Source organism: Lepus europaeus, chromosome 2 (assembly GCF_033115175.1).
Source record: "Lepus europaeus isolate LE1 chromosome 2, mLepTim1.pri, whole genome shotgun sequence".
Classification (NCBI taxonomy): Eukaryota; Metazoa; Chordata; class Mammalia; order Lagomorpha; family Leporidae; genus Lepus; species Lepus europaeus.
In genome coordinates this window covers 108,064,058-108,084,239 of record NC_084828.1, presented here as the reverse complement: position 1 = coordinate 108,084,239, position 20,182 = coordinate 108,064,058, and the positions used below count along the sequence as shown (strand labels likewise).

Below are 20,182 nucleotides of genomic sequence, written 5' to 3'. Positions count from 1 at the left end.
TTTCTTTATACCTCAAGATATGGGTGCACAAATATGTTCTACTTGTTGAGCCATTTGACAATAAGTGGCAAGCATTTGTTTTTAAACTTGATATTAACAGGTGTACTGTGTTATTTTTGAGTCTCATTTCTCATTGTTTAAATTTTTTTTCTCAAGGTAGGTGGTTATTTTTCTTTAAGATTTATTTGTTGATTTGAATGGCACCTTGACAGAGAGAAAGATGTCATCCATCCACTGGATCATTCCCCCAAATGGCCACAATAGCTGGGACTAGGCCAGGCTGAAGGCAGGAACCAGGAACTCCATCCAGATCCCCCATATGGATGACAAGAACTCAAATACTACTTCCTAGGTGAATGAACAGGGAGTTGGATCAGAAGCAGAGTAGCCAGGACTGAAACCTGCACTCCTATAAGGGAGATGGGGGCATTCCAAGTGGTGGCTGAACTTGCTGTACCACAGTGCCCACTCCTTACTGTTAAAAATTTATGAAGGGGAGAGGGAGCGGGAGAGGGGAGGGTTGCGGGTGGGAGGGAAGTTATGGGAGGGATAAGCCATTGTAATCCATAAGCTGTACACTGGAAATTTATATTCATTAAATAAAAGTTAAAAAACAAACAAATTTATGAGACTAATCCATGTAGTTACAAAAGTTTAAATTTATTCCTTTAACTCTACTGTGTATTATTACAGAAGTTTATGTATCATAATTTGTCCTAGTATTGAGAGACAGTTGAGTGCTCTCAGACTTTTCCTATTACAAACAGCCCTTTTTTTTTTTTTTTTTTTTTGGACAGGCAGAATGGACAGTAGAGGGAGACAGAGAGAAAGGTCTTCCTTTTTGCCGTTGGTTCACCCTCCAATGGCCGCCGCGGTAGGCGCGCTGCGGCCAGCGCACCGCGCTGTTCCGATGGCAGGAGCCAGGTGCTTCTCCTGGTCTCCCATGGGGTGCAGGGCCCAGGCACTTGGGCCATCCTCCACTGCACTCCCTGGCCACAGCAGAGAGCTGGCCTGGAAGAGGGGCAACCGGGACAGGATCGGTGCCCCGACCGGGGCTAGAACCCAGTGTGCCGGCGCCGCAAGGCGGAGGATTAGCCTACTGAGCCACGGCGCCGGCTACAAACAGTCCTAATATGAGCATCACTGCATGTGTCTCTCGGTACTCATGTGCATCTCTGTTAGGGATTTATCTAGTGGTGGTAAAAGAATTCAGGTGTTTGCATCTGCAGTTTTACTGTTAGTACATAGTGTTCGTGACAGTCAGAATCAAAGGATAAGTTTATTTTGGCTGATGAAATTTTGAAATCCATGCCCACCAGGAGTCTTCAAGAAGTTCTTGAAAAATGCATACTGTGAAAAAAATTATGCATGGATTTCAAAAATTTTTTGCACTGAGATAAACTTGGCTTCTAATTCCATTTTTTGGTGAACTTTCTGAAGTCACCTCATGTAATACTGAATTGTTTTTCCTAAGCAATGTATTAGAGCTTCAGTGCTCTACATCCTTCCTAACACTGGATAGCAGATCTTAAAGTTTCTGCCAATGTAATATTTGTGCAAGTTACCTCTTTGTCTTATTAATTTATGTTTCCCTGACTGATAATAAGCCTGAATCCCTTTTTATATTTATTGACTATTTTATTTTTTATTATAGATTTTTTTAAGGATTTTTAATTAAATGTGACAATGTTATCTTTTAAATATATACTGAAATATTTAGGGTGTAAGGTCAGTTTACTTGAAAATATTTCAACATAAAATTAAAAATGAGTAACATTTCAGTGGCATAAAAAAATACATTACCTAGGAATAAATTGAAATGTACTCAAAAATTCTGTCAACAGAACTGTAAGAGCTTATGAAGGCATTAAAAAGAAAATGTAGCTGAAAATAAATGGAGTGAAATACTATTTTTAAAAAGGAAAGATAATGAGTTGTCTAAAGGAGTATTTATGTCAACAGCTTGTAAGTTCTAGTCTCCGATGTTGTTTTAATTGGTGCCATACAAAATACTGACTAGTGCTGTTGTAGGCAGTTACTCTGAGCAAATGCAGATCTCAGATCTTGCTCAGATTCATATTGATAGTGACGATCAGTGGAACCTGGATGAATAGTGTCCACACGCTAAGTGGTCCTGGTGCCCTGTGCAAGTCCTGTAGCCGCTGAGGCTCAGCCTCTCTGCTTGAAATAATTCAGTCAGTTATCCCACTGATACTTAAGATTGAATGAGATAACTTGGGCAGTAGCTGACTGAATGGTCCTGATACTCAGTATACTGAGTATTCCATGTGTTTAGTGTAAATCTGCCCAAGCAGATATTAAGGTCAGGGATAAAAAAAAAAGTCAACACTTAAGAGGAAATGAAGGAAATAGAACATTCTTCTCTCAGGAATTTAAACAGGAGCCCTGGGGTTAGTGTTGTTGTTTTGAACTAAACAAAAACTGATGTCTGCTATATATACGTATCAATTTGCTCTTCGCTTAGCTACTGGGCAGGACATACAAGGAATATGCAGAAGAGCCAGAAAAGTAGCTTTGTGGGAGGTAACCAGTGGAGTTCTGAGGAAGCGTCCTCACATGTGACTCAGCTAGCCCAAAAGGAAGTTCATATCGGGTTTTCCTGGTGACTAATGAACCAGCACAGCTGCACAACACAGTGGACCAAGGATGAAATAAATACCGTGGGAAGCTAGATGAGCATAATTTGAAGTCGACAGCAGAAAGGGCTAGCAGCAGGTAGAGCCCACGAGGCCCTGGGGAACATCAGCAACTAGACCAGGTCAGCCCAGCTGTCATGTTGCAGAACCCTCACGGGGCGGGGAGCTGGCCCCAGGTTGTGTCTTCTTGGCTGGCCAGTGCAGGAGGAGGCAGCTTCACTCACTCACTGAGCTGGCCCCAGAGAGGAAAATGGGAATTTACTTATTAATCAGAGTGCTGCGTCGCTCTGGTTGATAATCTGAGAATGTTTCCTGGTATGAGTTATGAATGTGATGACTTGGGGCTCTTCTGGGGCGATGAGCAGCATTCCCGGATTGGAGGGAACTGCAGCATCAGTGCAGAGTGACTAACTGGGTCCTAAAGAGGCATAAGAAACCTTGCTGAGAACCTGGCTGAACAGCGTGCTGGTTCCGTGAAGAAAATCAGGAAGGCAGGCTTCCATTCCCCAACCAGTGCCACTGTCTGGCTAGAATATAGTAGGATGGGGCCACTGCCCAGGCCCAGGGGATCTTTGGTCATTCTCATTGACTGCTCTGTGGGGATTGAGGAGTGTGGCCCTGGGTTCATTTAGCACTGCATCCACCAGACACTGTGTTTCTCACGAGTGTCTACACTGATTCCGGGACCCGGCTCATCCTGAACCTTCGCTGCTGCATCACAGAGCCAGAGGAGTCACCTCCCCCTGTGTAGCTGCCCTTGGAGGAGACTGGGCCAGAAAGAATTTGGTAACTCAGAGGGGCCCCAAAGTGCCACCGCTGGGTTGAAAGCCGCTCAGCCCCAGATATCACATGTTGGAAGCAGATTCTCTCCCTACTTATTACCATTTGTGAAGTGTGTTTGGGCAGCAGAGCTGGGAGAGCTTCTGTCTAAGGCTGAATTACAAATACCCATCTTGGTCCCTGGCACCCAATTGATCATCTTGTGTTTGTCATGCCTGCTGGCTGCCAGCTGGAAGACCACTGCCTTGGGCCTTGGCTAGGTAGGTGCACGAAGCCCGCCCTTCCCCAAGTTCATCTCTAAATGTATTCTAAATTTGCATCCTCTACTCTCACCTCTGCCTTCCCTGGGAGGTCTGCACACATTGATCTTATCACAGCACATGACACCAGATGAACCCCAGTGTTTGGAGAGACGCATAGGAAAATTACGTTGGTTTGTTTACATCATAGGACCTGGTGATAATCCTGGATTATTTCTGGTTTCCAGGCCTCTTCCACTAACAGAATAACTGGTGTGCCAGGGGATGAAATGTGTGCAGTGTTTAGCCCCGTGCAACCACAAACCATCGGCCCCCTTTTTCCTTGCAGGCTTCTCTGTGCCAGAGTGCTCAATAAATGGAAAGAGGCCTCACTGTGGGAATGGAGGGGCTTGGCACAAGGAGCTTCTGAATCCACCGAGATGGGCAGTGTCCCCACCTCCCTGTCCTGAACCCCTTCTTATATATGGTTATGTTGAATGCACACATGCTCTTTGATTTCTCAAGCCAGCATTTATCTTTGATGTTGCCTAGGGCTGGCCAGTGTTGGAACAACTTCTAAATATAGGCGCGCTAGCAGACTAAATCTTTTGAGCCTGGCAGTAGTTCAGTTGGCCAGCGCCCCTTATTTTTTTTATTTGATTTATTGTTGCCGTTTCTGCCAGGTTGAACTGTGCTGTTTCAGAGTGCCCGGCCCAGAATTACTCAGCCTATGTCTGGATCCAGCAGCCATGGGCCGCAAGCAGGTGATAACCAGATTCACCTGATGTGATAACCAGATTCAGCTAACTTACTTAGCAGGCCATTATCAAACCTTGTAAGGGCAGCTCAGCAAGACACCAAAGAACCTGTAAGACCCAAAGGGAAATGGAAAGAGGCCACAGAGTAAGAAAACATCAGAAACAATACCAGTCACATGGGAAAAGGGAGCCAGTTCGCCTTGGATCCTAGCATCTTAGGTTGGCCACTCTTCATCCTTGGGCCAGGAATGAAGCCATTATAAAGAGGGACTGGAAGGATCATTGCCAATCTATTAATCTGATTGCAATTGAAAATACCAGCCAACATCATCTGTTAATGCCAGTATTGTTGGAAATACTCACTGGTGTGTTGTTACTGCCAGGGTAGTTAGAAATGTCAGCCAGAGTGACCGCATCCCCACAGTATTACTCTTGTAAGAAACACTATAGCCCGAATTGATTTGGGGGGGTGTGTGTTACATGTATGGAATTGGCCATGGATGTGTAAAGTTCCTAAATGGGAAACCAGCCCGTTTAGAGGGTTCATTATCTCAAGTACTGAGGACAGTAAGTTAGTAAGAAGAAAAACTGACTTGAGTTTCTGTTTTCAATTGTTCAGTTTCATAAATTAACACAAGCAACACAGGTCATTTTTAAACATTTTTTACTTTCAGGATTAGTTGTATTTTATGAGCTGAAAAAAATGCTTTTTAAAAGGTTGCTACCAGTTTTCAAATAGGCAGATTCATCTGTAAGTTGGCCTCTCCCCTGGAGCTGTCTGCCATTATATGTTTGTAAGCGAACACCCAGAGAGGGATGGAAACTGGTCACAGGTAGAAGTTCTTCTGTTTGTCAACTCCTGTGGTTTTAGGCAATGCCATATCTAAACCATCCCCCAAACCCATTATGTATCTAAATTTCAGAATCTCAAGTTTCTCTGAGTTTAAGGATAGCATTATTAAAAATTGTAGTTCAGTCTAAAAGGTAGCTCTGTAAGATGAAGTAACTGCACTATTGTTGATTGACAGTCTGGGTGATCTTTGTCATCAAGGACTCTGGTTATGTTTGGCTGCCACAAAAGCATTTTTTTGGATCTACTCAGGGAGAGCCTTACTTTGTCAGGTGGCTTAGAGGGAAAAGGCATGTCCTAAATGCATGTCAGAGATGGAGATTTAGGCAAACACTAGAGAGTTGCTTCATATGCTGGCATCACGTTCCACACCTCCCTCCTGCCTGTTCATAGTGGAGGAGGATTGTATTCAAGTTTGCTGGAATGCTTACTACATGGACGTCAGAGTGGACGAATGTTTTTCATAGCAAACCGCCTGAAAACAGCGAATTCAAGCAGAGCTAGTGCTGTGCTCATGGGTTCTGGCCTGAAGGCTCTGTACTGGGTGCTGGGGAATGGCTGGTCTGTGCTCAGTGATGTCTGGAGTCTTAGCTAGGAGGGCCCATTGCCTGGGGCTGGAATCTGCTGGGTGTCTTCACTCTCAAGTCCTAGATAGCAGTGCTGGCTGGCTTTGGGCAGAGCCTATCTGGGGCTACCCACGTGGCCTTTTTTATTTTTTTAAGATTTATTTGAAAAGGAGAGTTAGATTTTTTTTTCTTAATATTTATTTATTTATTTGAAAGAGTTACACAGAGAGAGGAGAGGTTGAGAGAGAGAGAGGTCTTCAATCCGCTGGTTCACTCCCCAGCTGGCTGCAGTGGCTGGAGCTGCGCCGATCCAGAGCCAGGAGCCTCTTCCAGGTCTCCCACATGGCTGCAGGGACTCAAGGACTCAGGCCATCTTCTACTAGCTGGATCGGAAGTGGAGCAGCCAGGACTCGAACTGGTGCCCATGTGGGATGCCAGCATTGCAGGTGGCAGCTTCACCCACTGTGCCACAACACTAGCCCCGAGAGAGAGATCTTCTGTCTACTGATCCACTTCCAAATGGCCACAATTGCTGGGCTGGGGCAGGCTGAAGCCAGGAGACAGGAATTCCATCTGGGTCCCCCATGTGGGGGAAGGGGCCCAAGTATTAGGGCCATTTGCTGTTGCTTTCCCAGGCATATTAGTAGGGAGCTGGATTGGAGGTGGAGCAGCTGGGACTTGAACTGGCACGCATATGAAATACCGGCACTGTAATCGGCTGGCATCCCACCTTGTGTGGCCTTTTCATGAAACCTGGGGCTCCCTCACAGCATGGCAGGATTTAGCAGGAATCAAGTACGATGGAGCTCAACTGTCATTGTTTTTAGGGCTTGTCAACAAGCAAGTGAGAATGAGGATTGAGCAGAGAGTCAAATGTCGACAGGCTGTGCAGTAGGCCAGGTGTTAGATGGCTGGCTTCCCCCCAAAGTTGTTGACCGCTTTTAGTGCATGGATCTAGAAATGGAGAGAGGCACCTGCTTGCCAAAATTGTTCAGATTGCCAAGTTGCCCAGCCTAGGCCAGATGAATTCTGGTAAACACAGTCATGGTGACACTGCATGGGAGGCTGAGCAGCCAACCCAGCACGATTTATTTTCGTCCTATGTTGAGAAAGAGGCAGCACTAGGCACCAGGACTGGAGGAGGGCTGATCCATTCCGTGCTGTGTACGCCAGCCAGCCAGCGGGAAGTCCAGGCTTTCCTGGAGAGCAGCTTTGTCCAGCAGTGGAGGACAAACCCCGTAAGCCCTGGTGGGAGACCATTCCCCAAGGTGATCAGTGGGGGCTCTCGGGCTCTGTCCGGGTGGGGGATCATGGTAGATTAGGGCTCCATGGGGTGAGAAGGGACAGACTCAGTTTGGAAAAGGAAACAACCCAGGTTTGTAGTATGTCACCCCCGCCAAGCTGAGCACCTCAAAGCTTATCTGTTGGTTTGTACTCCAAGATTTCTTCACATTCTGTCGGAGATTAACCTTGCCCTTGAGTGAACCGTGTGAGCTGCTGAAACAAGCATTTGGGCATGCCTGAGATGGCGGAGTGGAAGCAAGCCAGTGAGGCCTGAATGCCCTTGTTTGGCTCACAGACACTGGCAGTGGAGAAGTCAGGCCAGAACGTGACTGGGGTTTATATTGGTTCGTTTCCAATGAGGTCAGTAGCCCAGTGGCTAAGTTTGCCCCAAAATGACCAAGATGTGGTCTTGAGGCCTCCTCTCACCAGTTTCTCTAATTGGGGTTCAGTTTTTTCTTCCTTCCCCACTGGAAACAGGAAGTCCAGCACTCAGCATAGAGAGGGTATAATCTACTGCCCAGGTGCTGTATGCCTGATCTACCAGTGTTCAGAGGATCCGGGCCCCAGCTCCTTCCTTAGGGACCGGCCAGCTCCTAGGCCCATTTAGCCCTTCAGCTCCTCTCCTCCTCCACTGCTTCCACAGCTCATACCCCTCCAGAAGCAGTGGCTGATCGAGATCAGGCTAGGACGGCACTGCTCCTCTTCTGCTCATGTTTGACCTTTTTATTGAAGCCAGCCAGTCTGAATAGCAGTCGTGATTACCCACTTCTGTTAGGGTCGTGTTTCAGGAGGGAACTTTGCATAAGGCTGACTTCAGATGATTAAAGAAGCAGGCTTCCTGAAGTTAGCACATCTCGGCACTCTTGAATAGTTTTTTTTTTTTTTTTTTTTTTCGACAGGCAGAGTGGACAGTGAGAGAGAGAGAAAGGTACTCTTGAATAGTTTAAATCGGATATTATTAGAATTGGAAACGTGCCGTAGATTTTCATCTTTCAAAATCATTTGGAGCCACAATACCTATAAAATAGGGAAGTTATAATTTACCATCTGTAAAAACTTCACTGACAGTAATGGCTTGGAGATGTCTAATTTCTGATACACAGTGATAAACATTCACATTAGCACTCCTGTCCATTCATAGGAATCTTCCAAAGCATTAAAAGAACTGGTTAATGTTTTATTTATAAATGCTGTTTACAAGCTGGGATCCCTCTTGGCTTGCAAACGGATTCTCCAAATCTTCTGTGCCTTTGAACATGCTCCTGCTCTAATGCTTCTCCCCAGAGCCAACTGAGCACCCAGCACAGGTAACAGGACAGCGCCAGGCATGCTCTGGGATTGCATCACCTGTGGCAGTGACCTGTGCCATCACCATTTGCTGATCTGTCAGCTGGAGGTCACTTTTGCTCTGAGATGACTTTTGTGAATGTTAATTTTTTTCTTCCAGATATCCCTTTACTATTAAATTCCATGTTGTATGTGAATATTTTGCTTTATTCCAAAATTTCTCTTATGTCTGACATATTTTTGTTAACCCACTTTCCCTTATTTGGGCTTTATTCTGTGACGTCTAAAAATTACCCAGTAAGCCCTGCCTCCAGACTCCACAGATACTTTCTGAAACAGGTTCCAAGGGTCCAACAGCTCTAACCTTTCCACCTGATCCTAAGTTCCAGGCATGTAGGAGTATGTCTTAGGAAGTATTGAGATGGGAAATTTGGCATGCCTTCTCTATACAAGTTGGAGTTGACTTAGAGATTTTTTTTTTTTCCTGATAATGAATTAGGAAATTTTACAAGTTAGCTATATAATACAGCGTGTCAGACATCACATAAAGCCTCTTCCTCCAGTTCTCCAGTGATTTGGAGATTCTGAAAGGAAAGTCTAGTTCCCAGGGTGGATGCTGCCCCATTCTTTTTCTGATTTAAGCCACAGACAGTCTGGTTTTCACCATATTAAAGCAAATTAACCTAGTGAGGAACAGACTGGCTTTTATTTACTGGCTGTAGTTCTAAGCACCAGAAATGGGCAAAGGAGACCAAACAAAGAAATAGGAAAAATGAGGCATTGAAGGGGAGCCAGGACTGGGTTTGGAAGGGATGAGAGCTTCCGCGGCAGCAGGATGTGCCTTTCTTGCACTGTTTACTCTGAGTTCAGAAATAGAGGAGGAAAGAAGGTAGATGGTGCTGCAGCCTGAAACGGATACAAAACATCCAGGACTCGCTGAGCTCCTAATCAGACACTGGCTGTGATTATGCTAATGTATGCGTAAACAGTTTTGCTATGAATAAATCATCTGCATCAACCTTAACACTTGAAGGTTAAAGTAAGCAGAAGGGCTTGATATGCCAGCCACACGGAGGAGATTTGGCTCCAGCAGCAACTGAAAAACGTTGTATTTTCCTGCCTTTCCAACCTCAGGGTTGTACCTGAATGCACGTGGAACCCTTGATGAAAAGAACTTTCAATTTTAAAGACCAACAGGACTTGCACTCCCTTCCCTCAGAAAAGCCGCCATCTTGCGTGGGACAGAGATGGGCTGGAGGAGGGGGGAGTTTGAGGATCAGTGTGGTGTGGTTGTTTTTAACTTGTCCACCAGCTGCATGTTTATTTGATTGTTATTCAACTTCAGGAATGTGTTTTCCTGGTGAGTATGTGGAGGCCTGCTTCAGGAAGAGAGAGACTTAAATTTGTGCTTGCTGCATCCTTTATACAGTAAGTGGAGGGCTTCAGACAGGCCCAAAGGCCCTGGGCCTGACTGATTACAATGCTAAAGCTCCATTCAGCACTAGCAGGTGGTTTTCTTTTGCTTGAACTGGGTAAGATAATAAGATAACATGGACTATGGATGAGAAATACCTTTCCAGCAGACTGCTGATAGGAGGATTCCTTATTTATGGGTCTCTAAAAAGACCCCACTGGAGTGTTTTGTTTTTATTTTGAGAAGGCTTGAGTGTCAGGTAAGGCTAGGGAGACATTAAAAACAGATTTATCCTAAGACACTTAGAGTGACTGTGCTAGTCATCGGTGAATTCTCCCCGTGTGCTCATCAAACACTAAGTCCAACCCTGCAGGCATTGGTGGAGCTCCCAGAGCACTGCCAGGAGGACCGCAGATGCGGATAAGGGTGATCGAAGGGCAAGGGACCAATATTTAGGGGTCAGTGAGCAACACCCCGTCAGCTAGAACGTGTGAGGGGTTGGTGGCCTTGAGTGGAGGGAGAGAAGAGATGGGCTAGAGAGGGCGTTGTGTGTGTCACACTCAAGTGTGATCTTGGGGACAGTGTTGTGGAGCAGGTGAAGACATAACCTGTGACGCTGGCATCCCATATGGGAATAGATCGAGTCTTGGCTGCTCCACTTCTGATCCAGCTCTCTGCCAATGTGCCTGGGAAAGCCGTGGAAGATGGCCCAAGTCCTTAGGCCCCTGCACCCATGTTAGAGACCTGGAGGGAGTTCCAGGTTCCCTGCTTTGGCCTGGCCTAGCCCCGGTAGTTGCTGCTATTTGGGGAGTGAACCAGCGGATGGAAGATATCTCTCTCTCTCTCTCTCTCTCTCTGTCTCTCTCTCTCTCTCTCTCTGTAACTGTGCCTTTCAAACAAATAAAAAGAAAGAAGTGTAGGGCCAGCATTGCAGGGCAATGTGTTAAACTGCCACTTGGGACACCAGCAACCCATGTTTGAGTACTTGTTTTAGTCCTGGCTACTATGCTTCCAACCAAGCTGCCTGCTAATGTGCCTGGGAAGGCAGTCTAGGATGATCCAAGCTTTTGAGGCCCTGCCACCCATATGCAAGTCCTGGATGGAGTTCCAGGCTCCTGGCTTTGGGCTGGCTCAGCCCAGGCTGTTGTAGGCATTTGAGGAGTGAACCAGCAGTTGCAAGACTGCTCCCTCTCCCTCTGTCTTAGTGCCTTTCAAATAAATAAATAAGTTTTTTAAAAAGAAAGCATGAGCCCTCCCTGGACTGTCACCTTGGGCTTGGCAGAAACTTTCTTACTTTGTAACCAGGAAACACCTTAAAGACGCATGAGCTCCCTGAACCGGGCAGAGTTCCCTAGGGTGCATTACATTAAGGGTGAGATTTCACTGCAGGTGCTTGAGGTGTGCCCTGGACACTGCCCCATCTGCTTTCTTTTCTTCATCCAAACTAGGAAATTACTATTTGCTTTAAAAATATTGTCATTGTTTTATTTTAGGGAAAAAGAAACAGTGGTTTCAGACAGTGCTTCTTCGGGAGTCAGAAGCATTGCAAGTTGACAAAGCTTTGTCCGGCGATGGGGTACACGTTCCGGCTGGCTGCCCGGAATGACATCGGCACCAGGTACACCGCTTCCTCCTGTCCTTCCTTACCCTTCAAGCTGTGGCTGCCCATGTGGAGCCTTGGCCCACATTGCTGGAAGGTGTGCGGGAACTCCTGCCTCCACACTGAGCCAAGTAGAGATTTTCCCAGAGGGACTCCTAGTCAGAGGGCAGATGTGCCCCTGGGGCTCCTTTGCAGTCTCATGGCTGGGTCGCCAAAGCCCCACTGTGGACCAATATGAAGCCAACCACGCAAGCTCTGGAAGGAACTCCTCTTGGGGCTTTCCTGTTGCAGATGGCGTGCCCTTTTCTTTCATCACTTGAGCAAGCTCTTCATTCAGTTGCATTTTTCCAGTGATGGGAGTGTTTCCTGACACAGAGAAAGGGGTACAGGGCCAGCCATTTGTTGGGAAGCCCAGGGCACACACTCACAGGATTGGAGAGAATCTGATCTGTCTGGGGCGCCACTGCAGGTCCCAGGCTGCTGGAGGACGACCAGAGCAGGTGCATAGGCAGGCGTCAGTTGAGTGGAGAGGTTTTGAAAAGGCTGTGCTTCCTTCCACTTGGCTACATAACTCTTGATTAAGGGATAGCCATTGTGGTTTTAGAGTTCACAGGTTGGAAAGACTTCTGTGGTTCCAGAATTTATTTTTATTTTTATTTTTTTGAAGAATTAGGAACATCCACAGACTTTTGCACAGCAGCACTGTGTATGTCTTTGTAGGACATCTATTTCATCAACAGATAATTATGATTTGAAGACTCCTTAGTGGGCGTGGCTCACAGTTTGATAGGCATTGTACTGTGCTCTGCTTTCTGTTCAGTGCTTTTGCAAGGAAAATAAGTCCTGAAGTATTTTGTGCTACAGCTTGGTGTGCTTTTCCATTAGCTCTGGGGGGAAATAGGGCAAACTGGAAGTGGTGGTAGGGACCATCACAAAACACCCTGCCTGCATTTGCCCGCTGATCCCGTTAGTCCCCAGACTTCCCACATTAAGCACCCAGGGCAGCATGTAGGCCTAGCCACCCTCTTTCAGAAGGCAGGACCTCTTCACTGCAGGGCTCACTGTGGTCATTTCTCCACAGCGGTTACAGCCAGGAGGTGGTATGCTACACACTAGGGAACATCCCCCAGATGCCCTCGGCACCAAGGCTTGTTCGAGCCGGCGTCACATGGGTCACCTTGCAGTGGAACAAGCCAGAAGGCTGTTCACCCGAGGAAGTGGTTACCTACACCCTGGAAATTCAGGAGGACGAAAATGTAAGTTTTGCAGATTTTATAGCCTTGGATGCTCCTACATAAGTCAGTATTGTTATAACTAGAGGGCACCATGAAATTCAGTTAGTGATCTCATTCCAAACCCGACTCCGAGTTCCCCTGCTGCCGACATCAGCCTGCTCTTCCCCACCTCAGGATATGGCCTCCCCATTCTCTTGGCCAAGACCCTCGCCGTTCTTGACCCCGTATGTAATCACTCAGCAAATCCTTTTACATCTTCCTCCAGAAATTCTGCAGAGAACTGCTCTTCTTTCACCATCCCTAGAGTCCTTCCTCTCATCTTACCCTGGGCTGTGGAGAGGCTCCTCACCCCTGACTTCACCCTTACTGCACTACAGTCTGTTCCCCACACAGAGCCTGTGCGATCCTGGGAAATACAAGCTGGAGTCGCCACTGCTCCACCCAGAGCCCTTCCATTGCCCTCAAGGCCCTGGTTCCTTCCCAGGGTGCTCCATTCCTGTGCCCTCTGGCTAGAATCCCCTTCTGTCAGCTTGACTCACTTCCCTCACCCCCTCCAGGTCTCTGGACGGCCCTTCCCCAGCCACCCCATAGAACAGCACTGTCCAATAGAAGTCTGCGGTGATGGAAACGTTCTGCGGTTTCTGCTGTCTGGCAGGCAGCACCTGGGCACGTGTGCCTAGTGAGCCCTTGAGATACGGCGTGCAGGCCTGCAGGACTGAATTTTTAATTGTGGTGAATTTGAATTCAAAGAGCCATGTCGGCTGCCTCGTTCAGTCTTTTGGGCTGTAGAAAGCAGGGCCTCATGGGTCCAGCACGCTACATCTTTTCCAGGTCTGGATTTTGCCAGTTAGCACCTAATGCCATGTGACAAGTTTTCTGTGTATATTTGGGCCGTTTTGAAGTTGCTTTCTCCAGTGTGTGTCTGCTGCTTGTGGACAAGGCTTTGTGTGATCTTGGGCAGTGCCGAATCCCCAGAGCCTAGAGGAGAGCCTGGCACATAGAAAGTGCTCCTTAGTACTAGACAGCTGAATGAATGAATGAGTAAATGAATGAATGAATGGATAAGTGAACTAAAACACTACTAAATGAATTCCGTGTGACCAGCGTTAGTGGGATGTTTGCCCCTCCCCATCTAAGGACGCTGTGTGGGCAGGAACCCGAGCCACAGTTTATTGTATCGCACACGTAGCTTGACAGTGAAGACTTCAACACAACGGGGCGTTTTCCATGACAGCTTTGTTAGATAATTTTTTTTTTTAAAGAAGTACTTACTGTTTTGCCCCAATAGTTGACCAGACCCAGGAGACATGACAGTGTGATGAAGTTAAATTTTTATTCATGGCTTGAGTGCTAGCCACACCACACCATGGGCTTTAATACTCTTTTTTGATAGCTGCCAGCCCTCTGGCCCAGTGGTGATGGTAAGCGAGAGGCAATATAAAAATCCCCTATACCAAGACATTCAGTGCCCAGATTTAATGATGCTGATGTTTCTTTCTGGCTTTGCCTTTTCAGGATAACCTTTTCCACCCAAAATACACTGGAGAGGATTTAACCTGTACTGTGAAAAATCTCAAAAGAAGCACACAGTATAAATTCAGGGTGAGTCAGTCACTTTGGAACCTGAACTCCTTAGAAACGAAACGGTTTCATGTTTCACCATCCACTGTTTCAGATTAACTCTGTAGGTTAACAGGTGTCTAAAGTACACTACACTTTACCTTTTTGAAGCAATATTTATAAAATGTGTACTATCCTTTCCTTTTAAAATCTGCGTTTGAGGGTGAAACCTTCAGCATGGCCAAGTGCCCTGGTCTGGGAAGGTCCCGGCCCGATGCTGGGTGTACCTGTCACTCACCTGCACTTCACGCCTTTCTCTTCCCTTTTTTTTCCCTGTCTTTTTGGAAATCAGGTTTTCCTTTACCCTCATTTTCCTTCGCTCTCTTCTGCCCATATCTTTTTCTCTGCCTATTTTTATTGTTCTTCTCTCTTACCCATCCTCACTCCAACCCACTTAGCCTGACATTGGTCATTAACAACCAACATTATGTCACAGTGGGATTTTCTGTTGTAGATAAAATAGTGAATACTACTTTGTGATCAGTAAGAGAGAAAAAAAAAAAAAAAAAACCAGTATGCTTGTGTCACTTTTTATTGATCTGGAGCACGGTACCATGTTTCCTCATCTGCCGAGTGCATTTTGGAGGGAGAAGGTTGTCTTCTGATTCTACCCTTCCTTTTCTGACCTGGGAGCCATTCGTGGTTATTTGGCTCATGATAACCACTCAGTGAATAGGTGTCAAGTCATCAAGTGGAGTGTGTGGCTGTTTGAGGAAAAAAATAGTTTTTGATGAGTTAGAAAGTCCTTGTTACTGATGCTGCCTATGAAAACATTGCTATCTTGCTAGCATTTCTCCACAAGGTGGCATTCCCCTACTCTTAAACAAGAGAGGTTATCTCCTCTACTTTCCTCCACCCCCATATTTTCTTTTCACAAAACAACATGAACCATTTGGTAACATACACGTTTTATGTCATCTTGGATGGGTAAAACAAATCTTTAGCTAAAACCATTTTATGTTTTTATTCTAAATGGTCAGGAGCCAACTCTACAGAAAATAAGTGATCCATTAAAAAAAAAAAAACACTGTGAAATCAGTACTAGAGTTTAGAGAGAGAAAATGTATGTGTGTGCACGTGTGCGCATTTGTGTGTGCATGTGTCTGGTGTCTGAGTTTGTGGATGCCTTGAGCTTGCCGTGTTAAAAAGTTACCATGGTGGGGTAACATCTGATAAAGCGTGTTAATGTCTTCTTGGTTGTGTTACAGCTGACTGCTTCTAACACGGAAGGGAAAAGCTGTCCAAGTGAAGTTTTGGTTTGTACCACAAGTCCTGACAGGCCTGGGCCTCCTACCAGACCCTTGGTTAAAGGGCCAGTCACACCTCATGGCTTTAGTGTCAAATGGGGTATGTTTTCTTGCCACTGTTACTTCTTTTTTGGACAGGTTTTTAAGAATTGGTTAATTTCAGTAGTGAGAAGTCAAGAAAAATGATTGATAGTGTTGTCTGTGTTTTTTTTTTGCATTTGGAATATACATATGAGCAATATCCTGAGAATTCCACAATTTGCAACAATTTTTAAATTGATAACTTTAAGATTATCTCATTTACCTTATTATTTTCATCTATTACCTTTTTTTATGCTATTGTTAATGTGTTACTGATCTAAATATATAATTCAGGGGCCAGTGTTGTAGCACAGCAGGTTAAACCTCCTCCCCTTGCAACTACTGCCTCCCATTTCAGAGTGCCAGGTCCGGTCTAGCTGCTCCACTTCTTTTGTAGCTCCCTGTTAACACATCTGGGAGTCCTTGGGTCCCTGCCATCCATGGAGGGGACCAGGAAGGATTCCTGACTCCTGGCTTCAGCCTGGCCCAGCCCTGGCTGTTGCAAACCTTTGGGGAGTAAACCAGTGAATGGAAGATCTTCCTCTGTCTGTCTCTCCTTCTCTTTCTCTCTGTATCTCTTTATTCCTCTACCTTTCAAATAAATAGAGAAATCTTTAAAATAAATATGTGTATATACATATATGTATTCTTCAATAGTTTGCCCTAAAAAATTAGTCCCGTTTAATAGAAAAACATTGACTTTTAAAGTTAATATTATAAAAAAATTTCAAAATTTAGGAATATCATCTTAAATTTTAGTGTACAGAATTTTTATTTGAAATGACATGGGAACCTCATTGTTGTCATTATTGTTTGTATATGCCCAGAGTTTTGAACTTGAGGAATTTTTCACATTGAAGTTGAAATGGGGTTTGGGGACTACCTAATAGAAGGAAGTTAAGGTTTGCCTCTGCTTTGTAGCTATTTCAATGAAATGAATGCAGCTAAGAGGTTGATAAAGTTTTGTAACTGTGTATAAAACTGTTAGGATATGTGTATAATTTTCACTAATGCCATAGAACCTTAATATACCTAATAGGCAAATATGTATACACCTAAACAGGGGTTTACCTGGCATCCAAGTAATGTAAGGGGAATTTTAAACATTATTAGATCATAATTGAATACCAAAAACTGAGACATTTGACTGTATTAGAATAGCTAATAATTCCGAGACAGAATTATTAGAATATCTGTTTTCCTGGAAGACAGGTTAATTAAGAAGAGACTGTAAAAATCTAGATGGGCTTTGTGCCAGATCATAGAACTTTTTTTTCTCAAAAATACTGGAAAGTTCTGTCAACACTGAACTGTTATGTTCACCTGTGTGCTGTAATATTTAACCATGTGATTATTGTTGTAAATCTCTATTACTGAAGTATGTGTACGTCAATGGAAATAGCAGGGTTAGAGGAAAGAGGAAATGGATTTCCTAAATGTGGACTACACTCAAGGCCTCTTAGAAAAATCTCTTTTGTGTCCGAGAATATAGAGGGAGCGGAGAGGCAGTAGAGGTAAATTCTCCGTCCTTTCACAAAATTACACTGCAAGCTGTTTTTCAGTTCTGACAGCAAAACTCCTGGAGGCACAGGGTCACTGGAGGACTGTGTCGGGGAGGTGCCGTGGGTCTCCTGGACTTACCTGGCACCTTCTGCAGACTGCTTCCTGCACCGGTTCCCATCCAGCCACGCCTGCTTTTGTACCATCCTCAGGAAGAGCAGCTATCGGGATGGAAGGAGTGGAGTAATTCCATTGCCATGTCTTATCTATGTTGTCAATGAACATATGCTTCTCTCTCCTTCCCTTTCTTCATCTCTCAAAAAGACTCTGGTTACTGATAAAATATGTGAAATTAAAAAAAAAAGAGTAAAATAATAGATACAAAAAGAAACACGAAACATGAAATCCACCAAATATTAAAGGGCTGCCTTCAGAATTCTCACGGGAATTCCATTAACATAAGTCTTATAGGAAAATCAATTCCTGTTTTGAGTTGCATTCATGTTTCACTAAATAAATGCTAACTCTGTGACATTTCTAGCTCTGAGAACGTTGAATAATCCGATAGTATTTGGGGTTTCCTGATTTGTTTGCTTTTCAAGAAAGGACTGCTGTGAATTCAGTTAATTATCATGCCTTTTGGGCAAGTTCAGATTTAAGACAGGAAAACGTATGGTTTTACATGTTCCAGTAATACTTGCCAATAAAGGTCAATGCCCTGTCATTACTAACAAGACATTTGCTTACTTTCCAGAGCCTCCAAAGGACACTGGTGGTTCAGAAATTCTCAAGTACTTGCTGGAGATCACTGATGGAAGCCCTGAAGGTAAGCTTTTTGGCTGTTGTCTTACACAAACCCAGTAGCCAGCCCTGTTTCCTAATACAGAAAATATCTGTGTAGTGATAGAAGGCAGTCATTAATTCTAACAGCAAGCCTATTGCAAGAAACTTCAGTCACATATTAATAGTTTTTCTCTTTGAAACACAATACCAGAAATCAGACAGAGTCTGCATGAAAAACATGTTTTTTGGTATTTTGAAAATTTCCCATGTTGGTTTTTTAGAACCAGAGTTCCAGGTTTATAGAATAAATTTATTGTATTCCTAGAACTTGCCACACTTTTTTCTGGAAATTCTTAAAGAGCATAGAAAGTATCAGAAGCAAGCAACCAAAAAGATAAGTTGTGGGCAGTACAGGGGTTCAGTAATGTACAAACAGTATATAGTGCTAAGGGCTAGTGACAGGTGTACTGCTTATAAAACATTTCAAGTGCCTCTCCATGCCATTGTGATTTATAGTCAGAAATTGTTCTTCAAGAATAGTGTCTTTTCAAAAGCTCAGGTTTTTGCTTCTAATAAAATGTGCCAGGCTTTAACAGCCAACAGTAAAGTAGGAAGAACTTAGATGACATTTAACCCCAGCAGTGCACTCATCCCTGTAACTGCTGGTTTTTTAAAAAGTAGTGCACGCGTTCGGCAAGCAGGCAGTTCCAGTGACGTTACGAGCAAGTGTGCCCACACCACACTTGCCCCCGCTTCTCTACCACGGCAGCCAGGAGGAGTTTCTTCGGTTTTGAAACTCACGGGTCCTATTTTAAGCAGAAAACGTGAGACTTCTTTGAGATGGGCCCAGATGTTCTTAACCTAAAATCATATCCCATGCTAAAAATAGGACTTAGCTTTGTACATGAGAAAGCCTGCCTGGGAGAAAAGCCACATGTGTGCCAGCAGCTCTGCGTGCCTTCTCACGGCAGGTGCCGTTCTGCCCTCAGCGTTAGTGGCTTCGCCAGCGCGCAGGTGCGTGGCTGCTTCAGACTTCACAGTCACCCTCGCCTTCACTCGCCTTTTCGGTACAGGCTTTCTTACCTGAACCAGCGCAATAATGGTCTTCAGTGTTCTCCATTCTTGTGTGGCCCTGGCGCGTGTGACTTTATCCTAACTCCAACCTAATACGCAGCTCAGGGAATTTGGGGAAGTCACTCTGGTTGAATAGGAATGGATAGAGTGATAGAGTGAAAGCATTTTTCCTAAAACAGCATCATGGAGTAAAAGGCGTTAGTAAAGTAGCCAGCTGGAAACATGGCTTCTGGGGGGCAAATCACAGGGGCCCAGGGGAGCCCCCAGGAGCCCCCTGCTTCCTGTGGTACCCTCATCCAGCCTGTGGCTGCTCTGGCCACCCACTGTGTTTGCTCCTGAGGAGCAGATGTAACTTGGGTCACCCAGGTGTTTTGTCTTTCTCGTTCAGCCTCCTGGGCACTTTGTCTTATACGTGGGGCTCTGAAGAGTGCAGGCCTTTCCCTAACTTATGGCCTTGGTCAGCGACAGGAGGACTGCACTCGCTGTGGGCCCCAGAGAGGAGCAGGGAGATGCCTCGGCATCCACTCTTGCCAGAGGCTCAGAGCTAAGCGGGCGGCCGCCTCCCCAGCCGACCCCAGGACCTCCCCACAGCCACCAACATGTTGGAGCTTGTGTGACAATGCCCTCTCACCACACCTCTTGTGCCAGCTACAGACCTGCGTGGCTTCCCATGTCCATACCCTTAGTCAACACTCGTAGTAATATGTAAGCCAACGGCACCAAGTAGTGAATATGAATCCATAGTATTTTTAGTATTTAACTTTGTAAAAGAAATGGAAAGAGCCTGGCTGCTGTTTTAGAAAGAATAGGTGTCGGTTCCCCTGGAAACCACCTGGCACCTTTTGTCATCCGTGACAGTCAACCCAACAAAGTGTTTACGGAAAGCATACACTTACCTGTGAGTCTCCTTTCACAGCGAATCAGTGGGAAGTGGCGTACAGTGGATCAGCTACCGAGTACACCTTCACCCACCTGAAGCCAGGCACTTTGTACAAGCTCCGAGCATGCTGCATCAGCACCGGGGGACACAGCCAGGTCAGTTCCCCGCCGGCAGCCCCTTCTCACACACTGTCTGGGACGGCAGAGTGCAGCTGCAGTGGAGCGGTGTACCTGATGGCACCACCTGCCCAGGTACCGCCCCAGGAAAGGAGAAACAGGGCTGTCCGCCTAGTGTCTCAGAGAGCAGGAACAGCCCGCTCTGGTGGGT

At 45.5% G+C, this 20,182-nt stretch overlaps 1 protein-coding gene across 3 annotated transcripts in view; it reads left to right on the top strand.

Annotated features, from left to right (window-relative positions):
• Nucleotides 1-20,182, top strand: part of FNDC3B (fibronectin type III domain containing 3B) — a 356,988-nt gene that overhangs the window by 278,146 nt on the left and 58,660 nt on the right. For 2 of the 3 annotated variants that reach the window (XM_062211803.1, XM_062211809.1), the window contains exons 12-17: nt 11,329-11,453; nt 12,517-12,691; nt 14,186-14,272; nt 15,499-15,637; nt 17,873-17,944; nt 19,892-20,010. In XM_062211803.1, the coding sequence (XP_062067787.1) occupies nt 11,329-11,453; nt 12,517-12,691; nt 14,186-14,272; nt 15,499-15,637; nt 17,873-17,944; nt 19,892-20,010 (717 nt within the window). The remainder of the gene's footprint in view (nt 1-11,328; nt 11,454-12,516; nt 12,692-14,185; nt 14,273-15,498; nt 15,638-17,872; nt 17,945-19,891; nt 20,011-20,182) is intronic. The other variant, XM_062211816.1, reaches the window with a different exon arrangement.